Raw genomic sequence first — 20359 nt, forward strand, 5'->3', positions numbered from 1 at the left:
CTGTCCTTCAGATCAGATATTAAAGCGAAATCCTGTCTACCCTCTCAGATGGATGCAAACAATCCCAAAGGTGAGTTTGCCAGAGTGTTCTGGCCAATATTTATAGCTCAACCAACATCACTAAAATAATTGCAGTTTGTGGGATCTTGCTGTGCATAAATTGGCCGCCATAATTCCTCCGCTGTGGTGATTGCCCTTCAAAAGTACTTAATTGGCTGGAAAGCTGTTCAGGATCTCATGAGATCATGACAGACACTATATAAATGCAAAGCTATCTTTATTTCATGTAAGTATAAGGTTCTGTCTGAATTGCAGTTGACACGGGCCCACTTACCAAAGTGACCAGACTGTATTCCAAAACCTATTAAAGTGGTGGCTTCACGTTTGTTGATAGGATAGGACTGCTCATGTTTACCTTCTGTTCACATGGCAAGGAAATCCCATCAACAAGTCAATCCGAAGGCTTTGTTTTGTGTTGGCACTTGTCAACAGATTTTCTAGTTTCAAAGAAATCCTTGTATTTATACAGCACCTCAATGTCTCAGAACACTTCGCACAATGAATTACTCTTGAAGTGCGGTGACAGCAGTCATGTAGGGAAACATATCCGATGTCAGGAAACTCCTGTATTAGCTGCACCATTCACAAATATTTTAAATACATGTGAATGAGCCTGAATTGTTTACTGACTGAATGTGTAGTGTGAAGCCAATTGACACCTCCATGAAGATGATGTCAATGTCAGTCTTAACTAGACATTCCTGTTGCAGTAGCTCATGCCTTGAGAAATCTCTATTGATAAGGAAAAGTATGAATCACAGATACTACTAATCCCATGTAAATAATAAGCCTGAGAAGCTGTCATTAATAATGAGTTTATGTTACACAGAACTGCTTTGAGCAGAAGTGGTTCTTTTTGCCTTGGCTCCTGGTGCTTTGGAATTTATTCTGTCTATCCTACAGTTAGGATTCAATGTCAGTGACAGCACAAAATCTGTACTTACTTCACTTCTGTCTGCTCAGCTCAGTTGGTAGCTCACTCTCCTGAGTCAAAAGGTCATATTTTTTTATTTAGAGATACAGCACTGAAACAGGCCCTTCGGCCCACCGAGTCTGTGCCGACCAACAACCACCCATTTTCCTAACCATACAGTAATCCCATATTCCCTATCACCACTAGGGGCAATTTACAACGGCCAATTTACCTATCACCTGCAAGTTTTTGGATGTGGGAGGAAACCAGAGCACCCGGCGAAAACCCACACGGTCACAGAGAGAACTTGCAAACTCCACACAGGCAGTACCCAGAATCGAACCCAGGCCCCTGGAGCTGTGGTGCTAACCACTGCGCCACTGTGCCGCCGTGTGGGTTTGAGTCCCACTTCAGAAATTCAACACATAACCGGGGCCAGCACCTTTTGCAGAGGTTTCAGTTGAGACAATAAACCAAGGCTGTGGCTTGTTCTGGTGGATGCACAATCTCCTGGCACTCTTTGAAGGAAGGCAGAGTGTTCTCCTGGTGAGATGGCGAGCATTCGTCCTTCAGACCTGGCTTATCTCGATTGCTCATTCTTTGTTCTTGCTGCGTGCAAATTGGCTGCATGTTTACCCACCTAACAGTGACTGCACTTCAAAATTAATTCATTGGTTGTGTTGTGCTTTGGAACATCCTGAGGACATACTCAGGTGCCAAATAAAGGGCAATTCTGTTTGTACTGGTTCTCTGCTGCATTGTTGGCCTTGAGTTGGCTTTAGTTCTTAGCTTGCCTGACAATGGGCACTCAGACTATTGCTGGAGCTGCTTATGTTGCTGTACCAACTACTATCTCTGGAAGGAAAAGCGAAATATAGCTCAAGCTAATTCTGCCATTGAGCCAATTAACATCACTTCATTTATCTTAAGGTTGCCACTGCTATAAGCAGTGGTAAAAATGGTAATTTTGTTTTTAAAAAGTAGATCTTAGGTGTCAGACTTGGCTCAGTGGTAGCGCACTCACCTCGGAAACAGAAATTCATGGCATCAAGCCCCATTCAAAAGGCTTGAGCACATAATCTAGGCTGACACATCAATACAATTTCTCCTGCCTTCTGCCCTATTACACACCTTCCCTTAGGTTCTTCTGCCCCCCCCCCTCCCCTTTCCCTTTTCACTTGCTCAAAACCTATTACATTTCTAACCTTTGCCAGTTCTGATGAAAGGTCACAGACCTGAAACGTTAGCTCGGTTTCTCTCTCCACAGATGCTGCCAGACCTGCTGAGTATTTTCAGCACTTTCTGTTTTTATTTCAGATTTCCAGCATCCGCAATATTTTGCTTTTATTCTCTCATGAGCTGCTTTGTAAACACATTTCCCAAAGCCTTGCCCACAAGGCTTTTCTGTGTTGGTTTTCCTGCCGCTGGCTTCTTTGGAATTTACTCAAGAGTTCTGCCAATTAAATAAATAAGAACAATAGTTGATATTTATATCGTGCCTTTAACATGACAAAACATCCCAAGGCGCTTCACAGGAGCATTATAAAACAAAAGGTGACACCGATCCACATAAGGAGATATGCGATCAGATGACTAAAAGCTTGTTCAAAGAGGCAGGTTTTAAGGAGGGTCTTAAAGGACGAAAACAAGGTAGAGAGGTGTAGGTGTAGGGAGGATATTCCAGAGCTTGGGACCTAGGCAGCTGAAGGCATGGTCACCAATGATGGAGCAATTAAAAACAGGAATGCACAAGAGGCCAGAATTAGACGAGAATAGATATCTCCGAAGAACTTGGGGCTGGAGGAGATTACAGAGGTAGGAAGGGGATGAGGACATGGAGGGATTTGAAATCAAGAATGAGAATTTTAAAATTGAGGCATTGCTTGACTGGGAACCAAAGTCAGCGAGCACAGGGATGATAGGGGAACAAGACTTGGTACCAGTTAGGACACGGGCATCAGAATTTTGGATGGCCTCAAGTTTTACAGAGGGTAAAATGTGGGAAACCAGCCAGGAGTACACTGGAAAAGTCAAGTCTGTAGATAACAAGGACATGAATGAGGGTTTCAACAACAGATGAGGTGGAATTGGGGAGAAGTCAGGCAATGTTAGAAATGGAAATAGGCAGTTGTAGTGATGGTGCAAATATGTGGTTGGAAGCTCATCTTGGGATCAAATATGCTACCAAGGTTGCAAAACCGGCTGGTTTAGCCTCTCAGAGTTGCCAGCGAAAGGGATGGAGTCAGTAGCTAGGGAATGGATTTTGAAGCAGGGACTGAAAACAATGGCTTCAGTCTTCCCAATATTTAATAAGACATTTCTGCTCATCCAGTAAGATGTCAGATGTCAGATAAGCAGTCTGATAATTTAGCAACAGTGGTGGGGTTGAGAGAGGTGGTGGTGAGGTGGAGCTGAGTGTCGTCAGTGTACCTGTGAAAACTGATGCTGTGCTTTCAGATTAGTTACCAAGAGGCAGCTTGGGAGTGTAGATGAGAAATAGGAGGACATAAGTGATAAAAGAACTTTCCATCTGCTTTTATTTTCCTTTATCTCCTGAGTTGGTCAGGTCAAATATGTTCATGTCCTGGAATAGAACTTGAAAGCCCAACCTTCTGACTCCAAAAGGTGAGAATGCCATCAAACGAACCAAGTTAAAAGAGATAGATGAGTCTCCACGTTGGAAACGTAATCCACTAAGGCCTTTGCCTCTAAACCCCAATATAGTGTTCCTGCCAACTCCACAATGCTGGTGACCAAAACCCCTATTGCCCAATCCAACCTTTCCTCCCGTGAGGGCCACTGCTGGTGACAAGAATCAGCAGCTCAGCTTGCAGATGTAAATGAAGCCTGAGGCCCAAGACCTAAAGTTAGGACATTGTTTGGGCACACCGTGATCACATGACTTCAAATCTGGGCCTGCAAATAGGCCTTGATTATTTTCTACCCCATTGTATGCCCTCCAGCTCCCCACCCTTTCACTTACACAGCTTGTCCTCCTCAAACCCTATCAATTCATACTGGCACTCTGCTTTCCTCTTCCAATTGAATTTCACCTGGCTCTCTTCTCCCCCTCCCTCTATTCAAGTGGAGACACTTTCCAATCCCTTAACCCACTGGCTATGTTTTCTAACTTTTCTTGCAGCAAATGGTAGCTCCCTCCACTGTACCCCCTGAATTAGTATTGATACTTTTCCACCCTCACTTCCAAAGCCCTGCTAGTAGCGCCCTCCCTCTTCATTGAGCTCCTCATCTCCACCAATTTCCCTCAGCACTGTGCCCCCCCCATCACCATATTCCACCCCTCTCCCACTGAGTTACTGCTTTTTAAAGTGATCTTGGCTGATGAATGATGTCGGCAGAAAATCCTGTTCCTGTGATAATTCTCACCCACAGTAGCTGGGATCGCTTCAAGGAGAAGAACCTGGGTGGCTGTGATTGTGTGGGAAGAGCTAATTTTTATCACCTAACATCAGCGCGTGATGCTGATTTTTAGCAATAATTTTCCTTCGTTGTTTCAATCTGATTTAATTTCCAACTTTATCTTGAACCTTGTCCGTGACTGTGTGGCAAGGCTACAGGAAAAACACTTTTAAAAAAAAAAAATACAAGTTATATTCGATGTCTTGCCTCATTGCAGGCTTTCTGATCCTCAGTGACATGGGGCCAGAGTTTCCAAGTGGGGTCGGGAAGTGACACCCTGATGAATTCAGAGTCCCGACCCCATACTTCAGCTGGGTCACTCGCACAATGCAACCTTTGAATGATAATTGAGGCAGGAGGCAAGCTCACCACCCCATTGGAGACACTGAGCACCTCCTGGAGGCAGGAGCTGACTGCTTGGTACCAGTAGCAAAAGCAGATGGCAGACATGTTGGGAATTGCCTTTGCCTTGACAAGAGCAGGCAGCTCATGAAGGGGCCTGGTCAGTAAATCCTGGAACTCCCTTCCTAACAGCACTGTGGATGTACCTACCCCACATAGACTGCAGCGGTTCAAGAAGGCAGCTCACCACCACCTTCACAACCTCACCACAGCAGGAAATGGCCATGGACGCCAAGTGGAGGTACAGCACTCGGCCCAGCTCAAATTTAATCTCACCACACATGGAAACAAACGTGCTTTTGCCCCATGGCATCCCCAACAGCTGTTCACCTGACTGGCTAGGATCGCCAGAATCAGATTTAAAAATTGCCTTCCCGAATACCCTGGCCCCTTAATAAGCTCCTAAAGGAGCCAAAAGGACATGGAAGGAAGGTCACAGACTTGAAACATTAAATCCGTTTTTCACTCCACAGATGCTGCCTGACCTGAGTATTTCCAGCATCTTCTGTTTTTGTTTCAGGTTTGCAGCATCTGCAGTATTTTGCTTTTGTCCTAAATGAACTTAATGGGGTATTAATTGGCAGTGAGCCTGTTCCCTGTTCCCAACCCTTGGCAGCAGTTTGAAAATTCCAAACTGTTCCAGAGGCAGCTCGATCCGGAGGCGACCTCTGGGACTGCGATTTTGAAATGGCACCATACACCAGGTCCTGCCCCCCATTGTCCTTTGAAAATCTAGCCCGTAGTATTAGAGTTAATCACTGCACCAGAAGCGGTGTCAGTTTAATATTTTATATTTGATGAGAAACCAGCCTGGAAGAAGCTTCATGATCTCAAACCATGTTGGTCTCTTAGCCATTTCTCTCAATGTTGTTTGAAGGTTTTCATGGTGAAAGCAGTAAGGTTGAGTAAGACAATTTACAGCTTACACTGTGTGAATAGCTCTGACAAGAACAGTTGCTTTCTTGAACAAAGCGTTCTTCGAGGAACTGTTCAGACTCAATGTTTTGAGTAGCACCCTTTACCCAATCTCTGGAAAAAAAAAAATTGGATCTTTGGAAGAGATGGGTTTATATGTGGTGGAGGATGGGCGAGTGGGTGGGATCTTGCTGCTGATTGGTTGTGATAGATCGGTACATGTTAATGTTCTTGTTGCTGATTGGTTGGCTAGTGTGTTCTGTGATTGGTCAGTATATGCTATTGTTCTTGCTCCTGATAGGTTGGCTAATCTATCCTGGGGTAGGTCAGTACATGCTAATATTCTTGCTGTGTGGTGAATCTTGAGTGTGTAGAGGGGTTGTATGTTGTTACAGTTGGTTGGTTGCACTTTGGTTTGTTGGCCGCAGAGCAGATGGTGGTGTATTTCTTGAGTAGGGGCAGCTAGAGGTCACTGATGAGTAGGCCGCTGTCTTGGGGGGGACGGTGTGGTGTTGGTAACGCTCCGTAGCCTCCCTGACGCGTCTTGTATGCCAGTGCAGGATGGATGAGATGAGTTTAGAGTTGGACTATTCAAGGCAGTGGTTGTTGAGTTGGCCGTGCTTGACAATACCTGACTTGTCCCATTCACTGTGTTTGAAGCAGGCTTGGTGATCCTTGAATCTAGTGTGTTGGCTGCGGCCTGTTTCCCCGATATAGACAAGTCCACAGTCGTATGGTATGGTGTAGATTCCTGGTTTGTTGTGAGGTAATTTCTTGTCTTTGTGGGTGTGGACGATGGAGTGGAGTTTCTTGGATGAATTGTGTTGGGCTTCTTTGTCCGCTTTCTTGAGTATGCATTGTAATCTGTGCGAGGTGGAGCCGATATACAGGAGGCTGACTCTTGTCTTGGTGCATTTATCGCCCATCCCTAATTGCCCTTGAGAAGGTGATGGTGAGCTGCCTTCTTGAACCGCTGCAGTCCATGTGGGGTAAGTACATCCACAGTGCTGTTAGGAAGGGTATTCCAGAATTTTGACCCAGCGAGGTACTTGTTTCAGTCCGAGTAACAGGTTGACGTGTGTTGATCTTTTGGGAAGGAAATCCATTGAGTTGAAGTGTCAGCTTGGTATGGCGCAGTTCTTGTTGCATATGTTTCTTGTTGCTAATGGAGTTGGCTCTTCTGATGAGAGTGTTGGACACTCAATGGTTTTCCTTCCCACAAGATTATCAACACCACACCGTCACCCGAGACAGTGGCCTACTCATTAGTGATATCTGGCTGCCCATACTCAAGAAACAGACCACCACCTGCTCTGCAGCCAACATCCCAAATAAAGTGCAACCAACTGTAACAACATACAACCCTCCACACATTGATGATCCACCACGCAGCAAGAATATTAGCACGCACTGACCTACCACAGGATAGATTAGCCGACCAATCAGGAGCAGGAACAATAGCATATACTGACCAATCACGGAACTCAATAGGCAACCAATCAGCAGCAAGATCCTGCCCACACGCCCATCTTCCACCACATATAAACCCACCTCTTCCACAGATCTGGTTTTTCTCTCCTCGAAGATAGGCAGAGTACGCTATCTGAAACATCAAGTCCTAGTAGTTCTTCTAAAAACACTTCTTTCAAGGGAATAATTGCTCTTTTCAGTGTGATTCATGTGGTGTAAACTGTAAATCGTCTTGCTCAACGTTTCTGTCTAGTCAGAACCACTGCAAAACATATTCTCTTGACTGGCCTTCTGCCTTCCATAATATTTCTGCATTCCCCTAGTGGGAGAGACTAAAACTAGGGGGGCACAGTTTTAAAAATAAGGAGTCTCCCATTTAAGACAATTGAGGAGAATTTTTTTTTGAGTCTGTGGGATACTCATCCCTGGTGAGTGGTGGAGGCAGTGTCATTGAATGTTTTTAAGTCGGAGGTAGACATATTCTTGACAAACGAGGGAGTCAAAGAGTAGCTGGGGAAGGTAGGAAAGTGGAGTTGACCACAAACAGATCAGCCATGGTATTATGGAATGGTGGAGCAGGCTTGAGGGGCCGAATGGCCTACTCCTGCTCCTAGTTCATGTGTTCAACTCATTCAAAGGTCTGCTGCCTGTATCATAACTAGCAGCAAGACCCATTCAACCAACATCCTTGTGCTCGCTAATCCACGTCAGCTGCTGGTCCTTGAATCTAAAATTTTCATTCTCATTTTCATTCTCTCGTGGCACAGTGGCGCAGTGATTAGCACCGCAGCATCACAGCTCCAGGGACCCGGGGTCGATTCTGGGTACTGCCTGTGTGGAGTTTGCAAGTTCTCCCTGTGACCGTGTGGGTTTTTGTCGGGTGTTCCGGTTTCCTCCCACAGCCAAAGACTTGCAGGTGATAGGTAAATTGGCCGTTGTAAATTGCCCCTAGTGTAGGTAGGTTGTAGGGAATATGGGATTACTGTAGGGTTAGTACAAGTGGGTGGTTGTTGGTCGGCACAGACTCGGTGGGACGAAGGGCCTGTTTCAGTGCTGTATCTCAATAAATAAATAAATGTTCAAATCCGCTCCGTAACACCTACCTCTTTGACCAAACATTTGGTCGCTTATTCTAATACCTCTGTGGCTGTCAAATTTTTGCCCATTTACGCTCCTGTGAAGCTCCTTGCGATGTTTTACCATGTTAAAGGTGCTATATAAATGCAAGTTGTTGTTTAAAATGTTTACAATGAGAGCAGGTGCTCTATAGGATTGCCTCTATCTCATTGATGCTTGGTTAACATTACAACTGTCACTGGTAGTTGAATGAGAAGGCTTTTGCCTGCATTTAACTGTAGGTGTTCTGCTTTGCCTGACCAGAGAATGATAAGACATGACAGCACGGCTCAGTGCTATCCACTCAAACCAGGCAACAAGCAAATCCTAAGACTGAATTTTCTCTTTGAGGGTGGGAAACAGGAGTCCGAAGTGTTTCTGTGAACATGCCCCTGAGGGGGAGGGAGGGGGAAATAGTCACTCATTGGGATCTTGACCTTTAACTTGCATGGAGACAGGTTCCCTGTAAGGGTGATGGGCTGGATCTTGAAACTGGAGGGCCAATCAGAGGCTTTCCAGCTTCAGTGGAGCACCCAGCTGCAATGAATGGTAAGTGAGAGGGCATGTCAACAGGAAGGTGTGGCCTTTGCCTGTACACTTACTCGGGTAGGGCCTGTAGGTCTGCCTGGAGCATTGGTCCCCTGGCCTGCTGTTGGGTGCCTGCCTCCAGACGGTTGAACTGCTCCCCATTGAGTCAGGAAACTGGAAGCCTACTGGAAAATCCCAATCGGCTTCCTTAACTTACCTTTAATAAGGCTCTTCATGAGCTGAATTTGCTGTCCAACCCGAACTCACCCCGGCTAAAATGGCCATTCCGGGAACGAGATTGGGAAACCAGCACGAGCTATTTTTGGACCCCGTCCGCCTCTGTTCCCAACCCCGGCGGGGCCCGAAAATCCTGTCCCTAGTGTCAACCAATACTTGTGGGATAACTTAGCCAGCAACCTTGATTTAGTGCCTAGTTTTACAACTGAAGTTTTGAAGACAATTTTTACAGTTAACACCTAATAATGCCTGTCTAGTGGATTGGAACAATGCCCTTTTGGCTGTTGGATTTGGGCTCCAGTCTGGCTGAGACTGTTGGGATGAAAGCCCTTCCCCCAACTATGAAGCTTGTAGATGAAATATTGTCTGGTCATTGGAATAACTGGTACAGGACCTGAACTCTGTGCTGTGTGGGATCTTTTTTTGAGGTTGGGGCCAAGGTTCATTATTAAGAGTAATGGTGACAGTCTCTAGCCTAAGTTATATTGGCCCTGGGGCCTGCTTGTACCTGGCATGTGTTGCCAACATCAACATAGGTATCCCTATTGAGCAAACCTTTACCCCCGAACAGAAATGCAATAAGATAGCTGAACATTCGATGTCAGTGACTGTCAATTTCTCATTTTTGCTTTGGTCCTATTTATTTAGCCACTGCTGTGCACTTTATCATCTCCAAGGAAAACAAGTCAACACTCTTATAGATAAATAATGAGTCTACTTATTTGTTGTTTATTCTAACCTGTCCATGGGTTTGTGCTTATAAATCATACTGACAGCCTGCAATAACATCCCTCTTTTATATAGTTCGACATTATGAACATAGTGAGGGAAATGAGAAAACAACGCCATGGAATGATCCAGACCAAGGTAAGCCTCACGAGACACTACAACATGGGTCTTTCTGAAACCCCTTTAGGTGGTTATCCTGGCAGAACTACCAGTCACCCTGGGATGTTTTACTACATTAAAGGTGCTATATAAATGCAACAACATAAATCATAAAACTCAACAGTGACTACTGAAATAGCTGATTTAAAATTAAAAGATTCAAAGATTCTCATAGACTCTTGCATCCCACTAGCTGTGGATAATTGTTCAAATTAATTCATTGAAATAAAATAAACATGAAATCCCATTGACTAATTCAGTGTATAATTTGTTGCGTTAGGCTTTAGAATCGGAAAAGACCATGAATTTTGCAAGTTATAGAACCCGGTATAGCATCTAATCCAACTGAAAACTCCAAGTTCCCCCTCTAGTGTATGGAGGAATATATTGCGCTGTTAACGTTCCTTTCTGATTGACAGCATCTTTTTTTTTTAGCAACAATGCTTTGTTGGATTTTTAAGGCTGAATTTTAACTCCCAAAAATGGGTAGATTTGGAGTTGTCAGTGGTTAAAATGAAAGAAATCTGAAACTGGAATCCAACCCACCTCAAACCCACCCACATCCCGTGGGATGAGGGGTAGCCAATCTGCTTGAGAGAATCAGGTCGATCATTTAAATATTATGATGAGGCAGTGTGTCTTCATTTTAATAGTCATTCTATTTTAACTCCAGGCAGGCAGGTTTCCTGGGGCCTCAGGAAACTCAGCAGTTTAAAGGAGTTGAGTGGGGGCTAAATCCATAAGTGCCTTTACTGCACTGCTTGTGGGCCAGGAGGAGCAGGAGTGTTTCAGTAAACCCTCCCCCACCACAATCTTTCTGTACCCACAACCTGACAATCCAAGCCACCACCCCTCCATCTGTTTGCTCCCCACCCCCCAACCATCGGATCCCATCCTGCGGTCTCTTTCTCCCCCATCCACCTGCTTGAGTAGGCTTCAGCCCATTGGAGAAGGCTTCCTGCCTGAAAGGCCTCCAAGCTTGACAGTCAGGGTTTCTGTGGGCAGGAGCCCCACATAACTACAGTTAAATTCTGCCGGACATTCAGGAAACAGCCACCCTGCATCCCAATTCATCTCCAGGTTAAAGTCCAGGCCTTAGTTTCTAGATTTGCCATATGAGCAGTTTGTTTTAAGTGTTCTGGCCAGTCTAAAAACTCTTAAGTGAACTCTTTCCCCACAACTCAGCAATACAAAATTTTGGACAAACAATCTTCTGTGTTTTGCTTTTTTTAATGAAAGAATTAAATACAGAGGGAGGGAAGTGGTGAAATGTGGTGACTAATAGGTTCTAGTAAACTATTTTATGGAGTCATTTTTTTATCCATTTATTAATGTCAGTCTGTTCCTTTTGCCCCGAGGATTAGTGAAACTATCTGAGTATGTAATGCATGCACTGTAAATGGAATCAACTCATATACTGGCCCACAGGTTAAACAGGGTGGTTTCCACAACACTGCAACTCGAAGCCAGTATTGCAAAATCACTTTAGGTATCACTGTAGATCTCCCAATTTACTTTATGCATTATAGCAAGTAATAAAATGCAATGATACTTAGAGTAACAATTCTTGGAGCCTCCTACCTCATGTTTTCTTTTACGATTTCTGACCTGTGTTAGGAGAAATAATTGAACAGTGTGCTATAACTCCAGACCTGACAGATCGGGTCCAAAAGAGGTGAACAGCTGTGGCTCAGTGAGAGAATCAATCAACTGAGGTGGTGAGAATGGCAGTCTTTCCCTTCCTGGATAGATGCTTATTCCTAAACCCATTCCTGCCTGAGTATTGCAAAGTTCTGTTACACTGACGTTAACAAGTCGTGACATGAGAAGATAACTCTTTCTTTGTATTAATGGGCAGGATCAGTACTTGTTCTGCTACAACATGGTGTTGGGAATTCTAGTGAGCATTCAGCAGCTGAACCTACAAGAGGAGAACCTGTTGTGACAATGTCATCCGTGACAGCTGGGGTCAGCGTGCACAGGCCATAGGACTGGGAATGTTGTGAGCTACACACTGGAATGACTTCGCAACTGTTAATTGGATTAAGGAAAATAATGTAACACCACCGCAATGACATAAGTCACTGTGATTTCAGTAGCATGCTCATTAACAACTAAAGGGACTTATATCAAAACTCAGTCTGTTCCTGACAAGTGTGACTCTTGTGAACATGGAGAATTTATGCAGGTAGTTTTCTAGTTGGCATTTCTTTGAATTGAGATCAAATGCTGCAAATGTACTCAACAAGACTAAACAAAGTTGCTGTATTCTTTGCACAAAAAGATTTAAAGCCACTCGCGAATCTCCAAGTCTTACTCCTGCTAATTGAGGGAAAGGTGTGCCTTTTAGCTATGCTTGTTGTGACAGATGAAAATCCTGTAACATCACAAGTTGTAGGAATACTGAATAGCAGATGTGAACTGCTGAAAATAATAAAACTAGCCATGACTAAATTATGACATGAAGTTAAGTATGACAAACAGGATGTTTCAAAAATGATATTTATGGATAATTGGTTTGCATTCTTCATAAAAGTTAACCCAATTGCAGTTATTGATGTAAATACAATGGGACTTGTACATTTCTGGAATAATCCCATTTTAAGCACTGTGAACTTTTCCAATATTTAGTTTTGATTGATTTGTAACTAACTGTAAAATTCCATGAATTTGATGTTCTAATCAGGTGTATTATATAATAGAGGTTTTTCCCGATTAAAGATCTATTTACACAGATGATTCAAAAACTTCCAACAGCTGTGGCAGGTATAAATTAATTGGATATTCACTGAATTCAACACATAGTTGAAGTCAGTAGAATTTTTTCCATCATTATGATAGATCAGAATGATTTTAGAAATATAAAAATATGGCTCAGCTCAAGCAGGTGACAATGCCAATCGGAAGGTTACCATTTTAAGTCCAGGGAGCATTCAACAGTCCAATTCAAACATACGAACATGTAAAATTGGGTTGGAAAAGACCAGCTGGTCCATCAAGCCTGTGCCACGAAATACTTCCTTACTCAACACCCACCACAGCCCTGCAACCATTTAATCTCCTGGAAGAGGCAAAAATACAGAGAAGAAAACAATGGCCAATAAGAGAATAAATACTCTGGAAAATGTCTCCCCATCCCTCTCAAGCAATCAAAGCCAGTCCAGGAGATTACATGGACTATGGGTTTATAGAATCATAGAAAGTTTACAGCACAGAAAGAGGCCACTTGGCCCATTGTCTCTGTCCTGGCCGAAAAATGATCCACTGTCAAATCCCACCTTCCAGCATTTGGTCCGTTGTCCTACAGATTACGGCACTTGAGGCGCTTATCCAGACTCCTCCTTTTGAATGAGTTGAGGGTTTCTGCCTCAACTACCCCTTCAGGCAGTGGGTTCTGGACCCCAACCACCCTCAATCAGATCTCCCCTCAGCCTTCTCTTCCAAAGAGAACAACCCAGCCTATCCAATCTTTCCTCATAGCTACATTTTTCCATTCCCAGCAACATCCTCATAAATCTCCTCTGTGCCCTCTCTAATGCAATTACTCTTTTCTGTTATGAAGTGACCAGAACTGCACACAGTACTCAAGTTGTGGCCTAACCAATGATTATACAATTCCAGCAAAACCTCCCTACTCTTATATTCCATACCTCGGCTAATAAAGGAAAGGATTCCATATGCCTTAACCACTTTATCAAATTGTCCTGCTACCTTCAGGGATCTGGGGACATTCACTCCAAGGTCCCTCACTTCCTATACACCTCTCAGTATTTTCCCATTAATCTTGTATTCCTTTGCCTTGTTTGGCCTCCCCAAATGCATCACCCCACACTTCTCTGGGTTGAATTTCATTTACCACTTTTCTGCCCATCTGACCAGACCATCAATATCTTCCTGCAGCCTACAGCTATCCTCCTCACTTTCTACTACGCAGCCAATTTTTGCGTCGTCTGCAAACTACTTGATCATGCCCCCTACATTTACATCCAAATCGTTAATATATACCACAAAAAGCAGGGGACCCAGTACTGATGGGCCAAGTGGCCTCTTTCTGTGCTGTAAACTTATGATTCTATACGGAACCCTGCGGACACCACTGGAAACAGCCCTCCAGTCACAAAAACACCCATCAACAATTATCCTGTTTGCTGCCACTGAGCCAATTTTGTATCCACCTTGCTGCATTTCCCTGGATCCCATGGGATTTTTTTTTAACCAGTCTGCATGTTATCTGCAAAGCCGCTTACTTTCTACATGATGTGATCTCTGCCCCTGTCAAGAACCAGTCCAGCTCCAAGTCAACACCCACCAAACAAGCTGGCAAGTCATTCCAGAGGCTCTCTGAGAAAAGAGGAATTTGTTTGTATGTTGAGTGGTTCTTGTCCTGCCACAGCCACTAGGAGGTGTCCCTTCTTGAGGAAGGGAGGGAAAACTGACCCATTACTATTTGTCTTCACTTGAATTCTGCTGACCTGTCATGATCTTTTTACCATCATCTGCCAGTCAGCTGACTAGCTCAGCACAGAGCACAGTTTTATGCACAATGTCTGGTACAGATGTTGCTTTGGTGCTCAGCTGGCAGACAGGCATTGGATCACAACAAAATATTTACAGGCTCTGACACTCCCACCCAAACAAAATAAATTCATTGCAGATTTTGGCACTTGGAGTTGAGTCTCTGCAAAGTTGAGAGGCAGGCACTGACTCCTCGGGTGAAATCAGTTGACAATAAAATCTACTGTATCACAATGACAACCATAAAGATAACATTCTTTTATCAATTTGTAATTTTAAATTGACCTTAATTCTGTGACCATGTCATTTTAATTTCAATCTCACTATTAATACTCCATGTTTCAATAGAGAGCTATATTATAGCATGTAATTTAAATGTCTATTAATAATCTATTATCAGCACAGGTTGGTAGAATGTAGAGTTCACTCCTAACATGAGTTTCCAATGTATAAATCATACTATAGTCAATATATCAATGGTTGGAGCAATGAAAGCATTCATTTCAATTCACATATTGTACCACGAATGCAACCATATTTAGAAATAGGCAGCATTCAAGATGTGCACAAATTAAACATGAATGGTTTTACTTGAATATATTTTTCTTGAGAGTTAGTTGTTTCATGTCACCAGTACTTGATATTTTTTTAAGCTATGTTACTCTCTTTTGTACATATAACTGTGTATTTATAAATCTGTCTTTAATACATAACAGCAATTAAATAATTACCTTTTTACTATGCTGCATTGACTTCTGACTGTTCCAAAATTTAACTTAATTTTGCTGTCATCTCTTTCCTCCTTTCCTTTGCCAACTTTTCCCCAGAGTCCTTTGTTGTCATTGTTCCTGTCCCTTAACCAAGAGCCTCTTCAAGTCGAGGCTTATACATGAAGAGGCTGATAAAGTGGTTGTGAAAAGCACTATATAAATGCAACTCTTTCTTTGACGATGAAGGAATGGTAATATGTGTCGAAGTCAATGGTGTGTGGCTTAGAGAGGAACCTGGAATCGATGGTGTTCCCACTACATTGCAGTTCTTCTCCAACTTAGTGGTAGAGGTTGCAGGTGAGGGAGGTGCTGTAGCACTTTGGTGAGTTGCTGTACTGCCTTGTGTAGGTTGTGCATACTACATCCCAAGTGTACCAGGGGGTGAATATTGAATCCACTGCCAAGGGCACCGATCAAGTGAACTCCTCTGTCTTGGATGGTATTGCGTTTCTTGTGTTGTGCTTGTGCCGTTCAAGATCAGTGGTGAATATTCCCTCACACGCCTGACTTGTCTTGGATACGCGTTGAGGGATCAGGAGGAACAGAGCACCCAGCCTCTGCATGCCTGTGCACAATTGTCAGTATTTAAATGTTGCTTCCAGCACATTACTTCTGCTATGCTGTGATACCACGGAGATTGTGTAGGGGGAAGGAATTAGAGGCCTCGGCAGCCAATTAAGGGCTGATGAGAGTGCTTAGAGTACCCCAATTTCTTTTGAGCCCCAATTATTTGTAGAACAGGGACCCCCCCATTGACAATTGGCTTCAACAAGAAGGAGGAGAAAGAGACCATATTGGGAGCAGACAATTTTGCCAGGGACCTCTTCGACACCCATTCCAAATGTACTTTGCGCATCTAGAAGGCGACTCAAGTCCAGTTGTATTAAGCCTGGGCATGACCCCTAATTTACATAATCTTTGGGACCTTTAATGTCATGTCTGAATAACCACTCAGATTGGCACTAATAACCAGCTGCTTTTATTTTCCAGACCTTCCAGAACATTCCTGTCAACGAATAACAAAAGCCATGCAAGGGAAGTACAATAGCCACAATGTGCCTACTCCTGACAAAGGACAATTTAGTGTTCAATTAGCCATATGCAAATAATGAGCCTGTGCCTTGTGCATGGTCTGTTGCTAAATAGGCCTTATCCTGTACTGCAGGGGCTGGAGTGCATTATCTATGTGGATCATTGTATTCCAATTTGAGTTTTATTTATCTTTTTAACAGTTATTATTAAAAAACACATAAAAGGGGTCCTGTGGAATAAAGGTCCCCTTGACAGAAAAGAGGCCTGAGATTTTTTTAAAAAGGCTTCGATAGAGTAAAACTCCCTCTACACTGTCCCCATCAAACACTCCGAGGGCAGGTACAGCATCACCCTCATTTACAAGCAGAAGGGGGAGAGGGCAGAAATCAGAAATTGGCGGCCCATCTCACTGCTTAATGTTGATTACAAGATTCTGTCCAAAGTCATAGCCAGTCGAGTCAAGTCTGCTCTGGAGTTGGTGATTCACCCCGATCAGACCTGTACTGTACCCGGCAGGAAGATCTCTGATAGTCTCGCGCTACTCAGGGATACGATCGCCTACGTACGGGACAGGAGGGTGGACACCTGCCTCATCAGCCTGGACCAGGAGAAGGCTTTTGACAGGATATCGCACACCTACATGATGGACGTGCTTTCCAAAATGGGGTTTGGGGAGGGAATCTGCAATTGGATCCAACTGCTCTACACAAACATCAGTAGCGCAGTGTCAATCAACGGGTGGGAATCTGAAAGTTTCCCGATCAAATCTGGAGTCAGACAGGGCTGTCCTCTCTCCCCGGTCTTGTTTGTTTGCTGTATTGAACCCTTTGCTGAGTCTATTAGGAAGGATGCGAGCATAAGAGGGGTGACAATCCCAGGCAGCGGAGGCACTCAGGTCAAAACCTCCCTGTACATGGATGACGTCGCCGTCTTCTGCTCGGATCCGCTGTCCGTGCGCAGACTGATGAGCATCTGCGACCAGTTCGAACTGGCCTCGGGAGCCAAAGTTAACCATGGCAAGAGCGAGGCCATGTTCTTTGGGAACTGGGCTGACCGATCCTTTGTCCCCTTCACCGTCAGGTCAGATTACCTGAAGGTGCTGGGGATATGGTTCGGAAGGGCCGGGGCATGCACCAAAACCTGGGAGGAGCGAGTAGCCAAGGTACGACAAAAGTTGGGCATGTGGGGGCAGCGATCTCTCTCCATTGTGGGTAGCGATCTCTCTCCATTGTGGGTAAGAACCTGGTCATCAGGTGCGAGGCGCTCACGTTGTTGCTCTACGTGGCGCAGGTCTGGCCCATACCCCACTCCTGCGCCGTGGCAGTCACCCGAGCCATTTTCCGCTTCGTCTGTGGATCTAAAATGGACCGGGTCCGGAGGGACACGATGTTCAAATCTCTGGACATGGGCGGGAAAAATGTACCCAACGTGGCCCTCATCCTGATGACCACCTTCGTGTGCAGCTGCATCAAGCTATGTGTAGACCCCCAGTACGCAAACTCCAAGTGTCACTACGTGCTGAGGTTCTATCTGTCCCCGGTGTTGCGAAGGATGGGCCTGGTCACATTGCCGCGGAACGCACCATGCAGTTGGGCGGCGCCGTACCACCTATCCTTCGTGGAGCAGTTTCTGCGGAAAAACACCTTTGACCACCGGTCCATCAGGCAGTGGTCTGCACGGAATGTCCTCAAGGCCCTACGGGAAAAGGAAACGGTGGATCCTGTCGGATGGTTCCCCGAGCAGACCGTCAAAGTCATTTGGCGGAATGCCTCATCACCAGAACTTTCAAACAAGCACCAAGACGTAGCTTGGCTGGTGGTGAGAAGGGCCCTCCCCGTCAGATCCTTCATGCACACCCGAAGTCTCGCCCCCTCCGCACAGTGCCCCCGCGTTGGCTGTGGTGGGGAAGAGACGGTCGCCCACCTCCTCCTGGAATGTGCCTTTGCAAAGCAGGTGTGGAAAGAGATGCAGTGGTTTTTGTCAAGGTTCATCCCAAGCAGCTCTGTAACACAGGAGTCTGTGCTCTACGGGCTGTTCCCAGGGACGCACACCGAGACAAACATCAACTGCTGCTGGAGGACTATCAATTCGGTGAAAGACGCCCTTTGGTCTGCCCGAAACTTGCTGGTCTTCCAGCGCAAAGAATTGTCCACCACCGAATGTTGCAGACTGGCACATTCCAAGGTCCAGGACTACGTGCTGAGGGACGCACTAAAGCTTGGGGCAGCCGCAGCAAAGGCTCAATGGGGAAAGACCACAGTGTAAGGTTCCCCCACCAAGCTGGACTGAGGGGCTGGATCAATGGGAAACCCTTCGAACTGTATCGTTAATATTCTCAATTGCTGTAAATGTAAAACTGTAATTGACATGACAATTGTGAAACGGAAGGGTTGGGAAGAAACACATGACAGTATTGAAGGAAACTGATCTCCCTTGCAATGTTTGTATTTTTTGGGGCTGTTTGGAAACTGTTTGGCAATGTAATTTTTACAGATTTTTATGAATAAAGTATATTTTGGAAAAAAAAAGGTACAGCATGCAGTGAAAATGACGAAGGGGACATCGAAATTTGGTAAGAGGCGGAACAAGACCCACACACTTTACTGCTGGTTTGGGGCCAAAGTATTTCACCTGCAGAAATCGACCTGTGGTAAATGTGCCTCCCCTGCCAAGAGAAAGAGGAAGTATAACTGGAGTACTAAAGCCAAAAGGAGAAACACGCAACTGGTACAGGCTGCATGAGGCACCTGAAGATGGTGTATCGCAGATTCAGGAATGGATTCTGTGAAGGGACCACCCCAAAGCCCAGAGGCACCGCAATGGCTTCCTCCAGCACGCATAAACTGTCGGTGTATCTACACAACAAATAAAGCTATGTTTTGCAAAGTTTTATTTTTAAAAAGGGGGTTGGATACAGAGTAAATCTCCCTCTGCACTGGCCCCATCAAATGCTCCCAGGACAGGTACAGCACGGGGGTTAGATAGAATAAAGCTCCCTCTACACTGTCCCCCATAAAAAAAAACAGGGTTAGATACAGAGTAAAGCTCCCTCTATACTGTCCCCATCAAACATTCCCAATAATAAAAGGCCTCATCCTTCCATGCCTGATAATGCAAGGAGTTTGAAGCGTATCAGAGCTCAAAATGTATCCGTGTAACGGGCACAGGACATTGCATTATCGGTCCCAATGAATATAACTTAGGCTGATTTATCTAAATTGGCAGGAACAATTTTTGAACAAAATCAGAATTATGGATGTACAGAGCAAACATGGACTAAATACTATGTTAGTATTTTTAATAAATACTGAAGATATAATCTAGTTAAGAATGAGAATTGAAACCAATGGTGATAAGTAAACACAAATGATCAAACGGTCTATAGAATATTGCTTCATTTCTGTTGGAACTAAAGGAGTGATATCTATAGAATGGAATCTAACCAGTCAGCACTGAGTGATGTAACTGTTAACATTACATTGATATCCTGGAGCTCTGCTCAATTTATTTCGGGGTCAGGGAAAAACTTCCCTTTCCTCTTCTGCAAGCTTTACTTTTTTGTTTATTGACCTCCCTGGGGAGAGTATTAAGTTGGGGGAGGTCCTGTGATAGTACAAATGGTATGTGGTTCATTGGAAAGAACAGGTGGCCTTTTCCTATTCCACAACTGCTTATAATATCAGGATATCACCACGCCAGGAAAGGAACATGCAGCTAATATTCGAGCTTTTATTTTAAAACAGTGAAATCTCATTTGCTACAAGTTGATTGTATCTGGAGCCAGCTGGCTATTAGCGACAGTCTGATGGACCGGAAAAAGCAGCAAGTTTAAGTTACAGTAAGCTATTAGATCAACTTCAAGTGTTTGCATTCCGAACATTAATGATTCAGTGACTGTGGTTTAGTCTGCAGACAATCTACTGCTTCTTCAGGTTGAAAGCAAATGCATGCCTTGCGAAAACAGTCATTCTGAGATGGCCTCCTGCAACTTTAGCTAGTGCAAGTTGAGGGATTCAATCATTTCACAGACTGATTAAGTGTGTTATGGCTGAGGTCCATCTTCATTGACCTGTTAAAGAGCATTCCTCAGCGT

At 44.4% G+C, this 20359-nt stretch overlaps 1 protein-coding gene and 1 pseudogene across 8 annotated transcripts in view; both read left to right on the top strand.

Annotated features, from left to right (window-relative positions):
- ptpn20 (protein tyrosine phosphatase non-receptor type 20) overlaps positions 1 to 15203 on the top strand; it is a 332558-nt gene extending 317355 nt beyond the window's left edge. For 7 of the 8 annotated variants that reach the window (XM_068020701.1, XM_068020694.1, XM_068020700.1 and 4 more), the window contains 2 exons: positions 9866 to 9928; positions 11808 to 15203. In XM_068020701.1, the coding sequence (XP_067876802.1) occupies positions 9866 to 9928; positions 11808 to 11894 (150 nt within the window). In that variant the 3' untranslated portion in view covers positions 11895 to 15203. The remainder of the gene's footprint in view (positions 1 to 9865; positions 9929 to 11807) is intronic. The other variant, XM_068020702.1, reaches the window with a different exon arrangement.
- A 3610-nt stretch (positions 15204 to 18813) lies between these two features.
- LOC137355367 (large ribosomal subunit protein eL37 pseudogene) lies at positions 18814 to 19136 on the top strand (annotated as a pseudogene).
- Positions 19137 to 20359: the final 1223 nt, after the last annotated feature.

Source organism: Heterodontus francisci, chromosome 42 (genome assembly GCF_036365525.1).
Source record: "Heterodontus francisci isolate sHetFra1 chromosome 42, sHetFra1.hap1, whole genome shotgun sequence".
NCBI lineage: Eukaryota > Metazoa > Chordata > Chondrichthyes > Heterodontiformes > Heterodontidae > Heterodontus > Heterodontus francisci.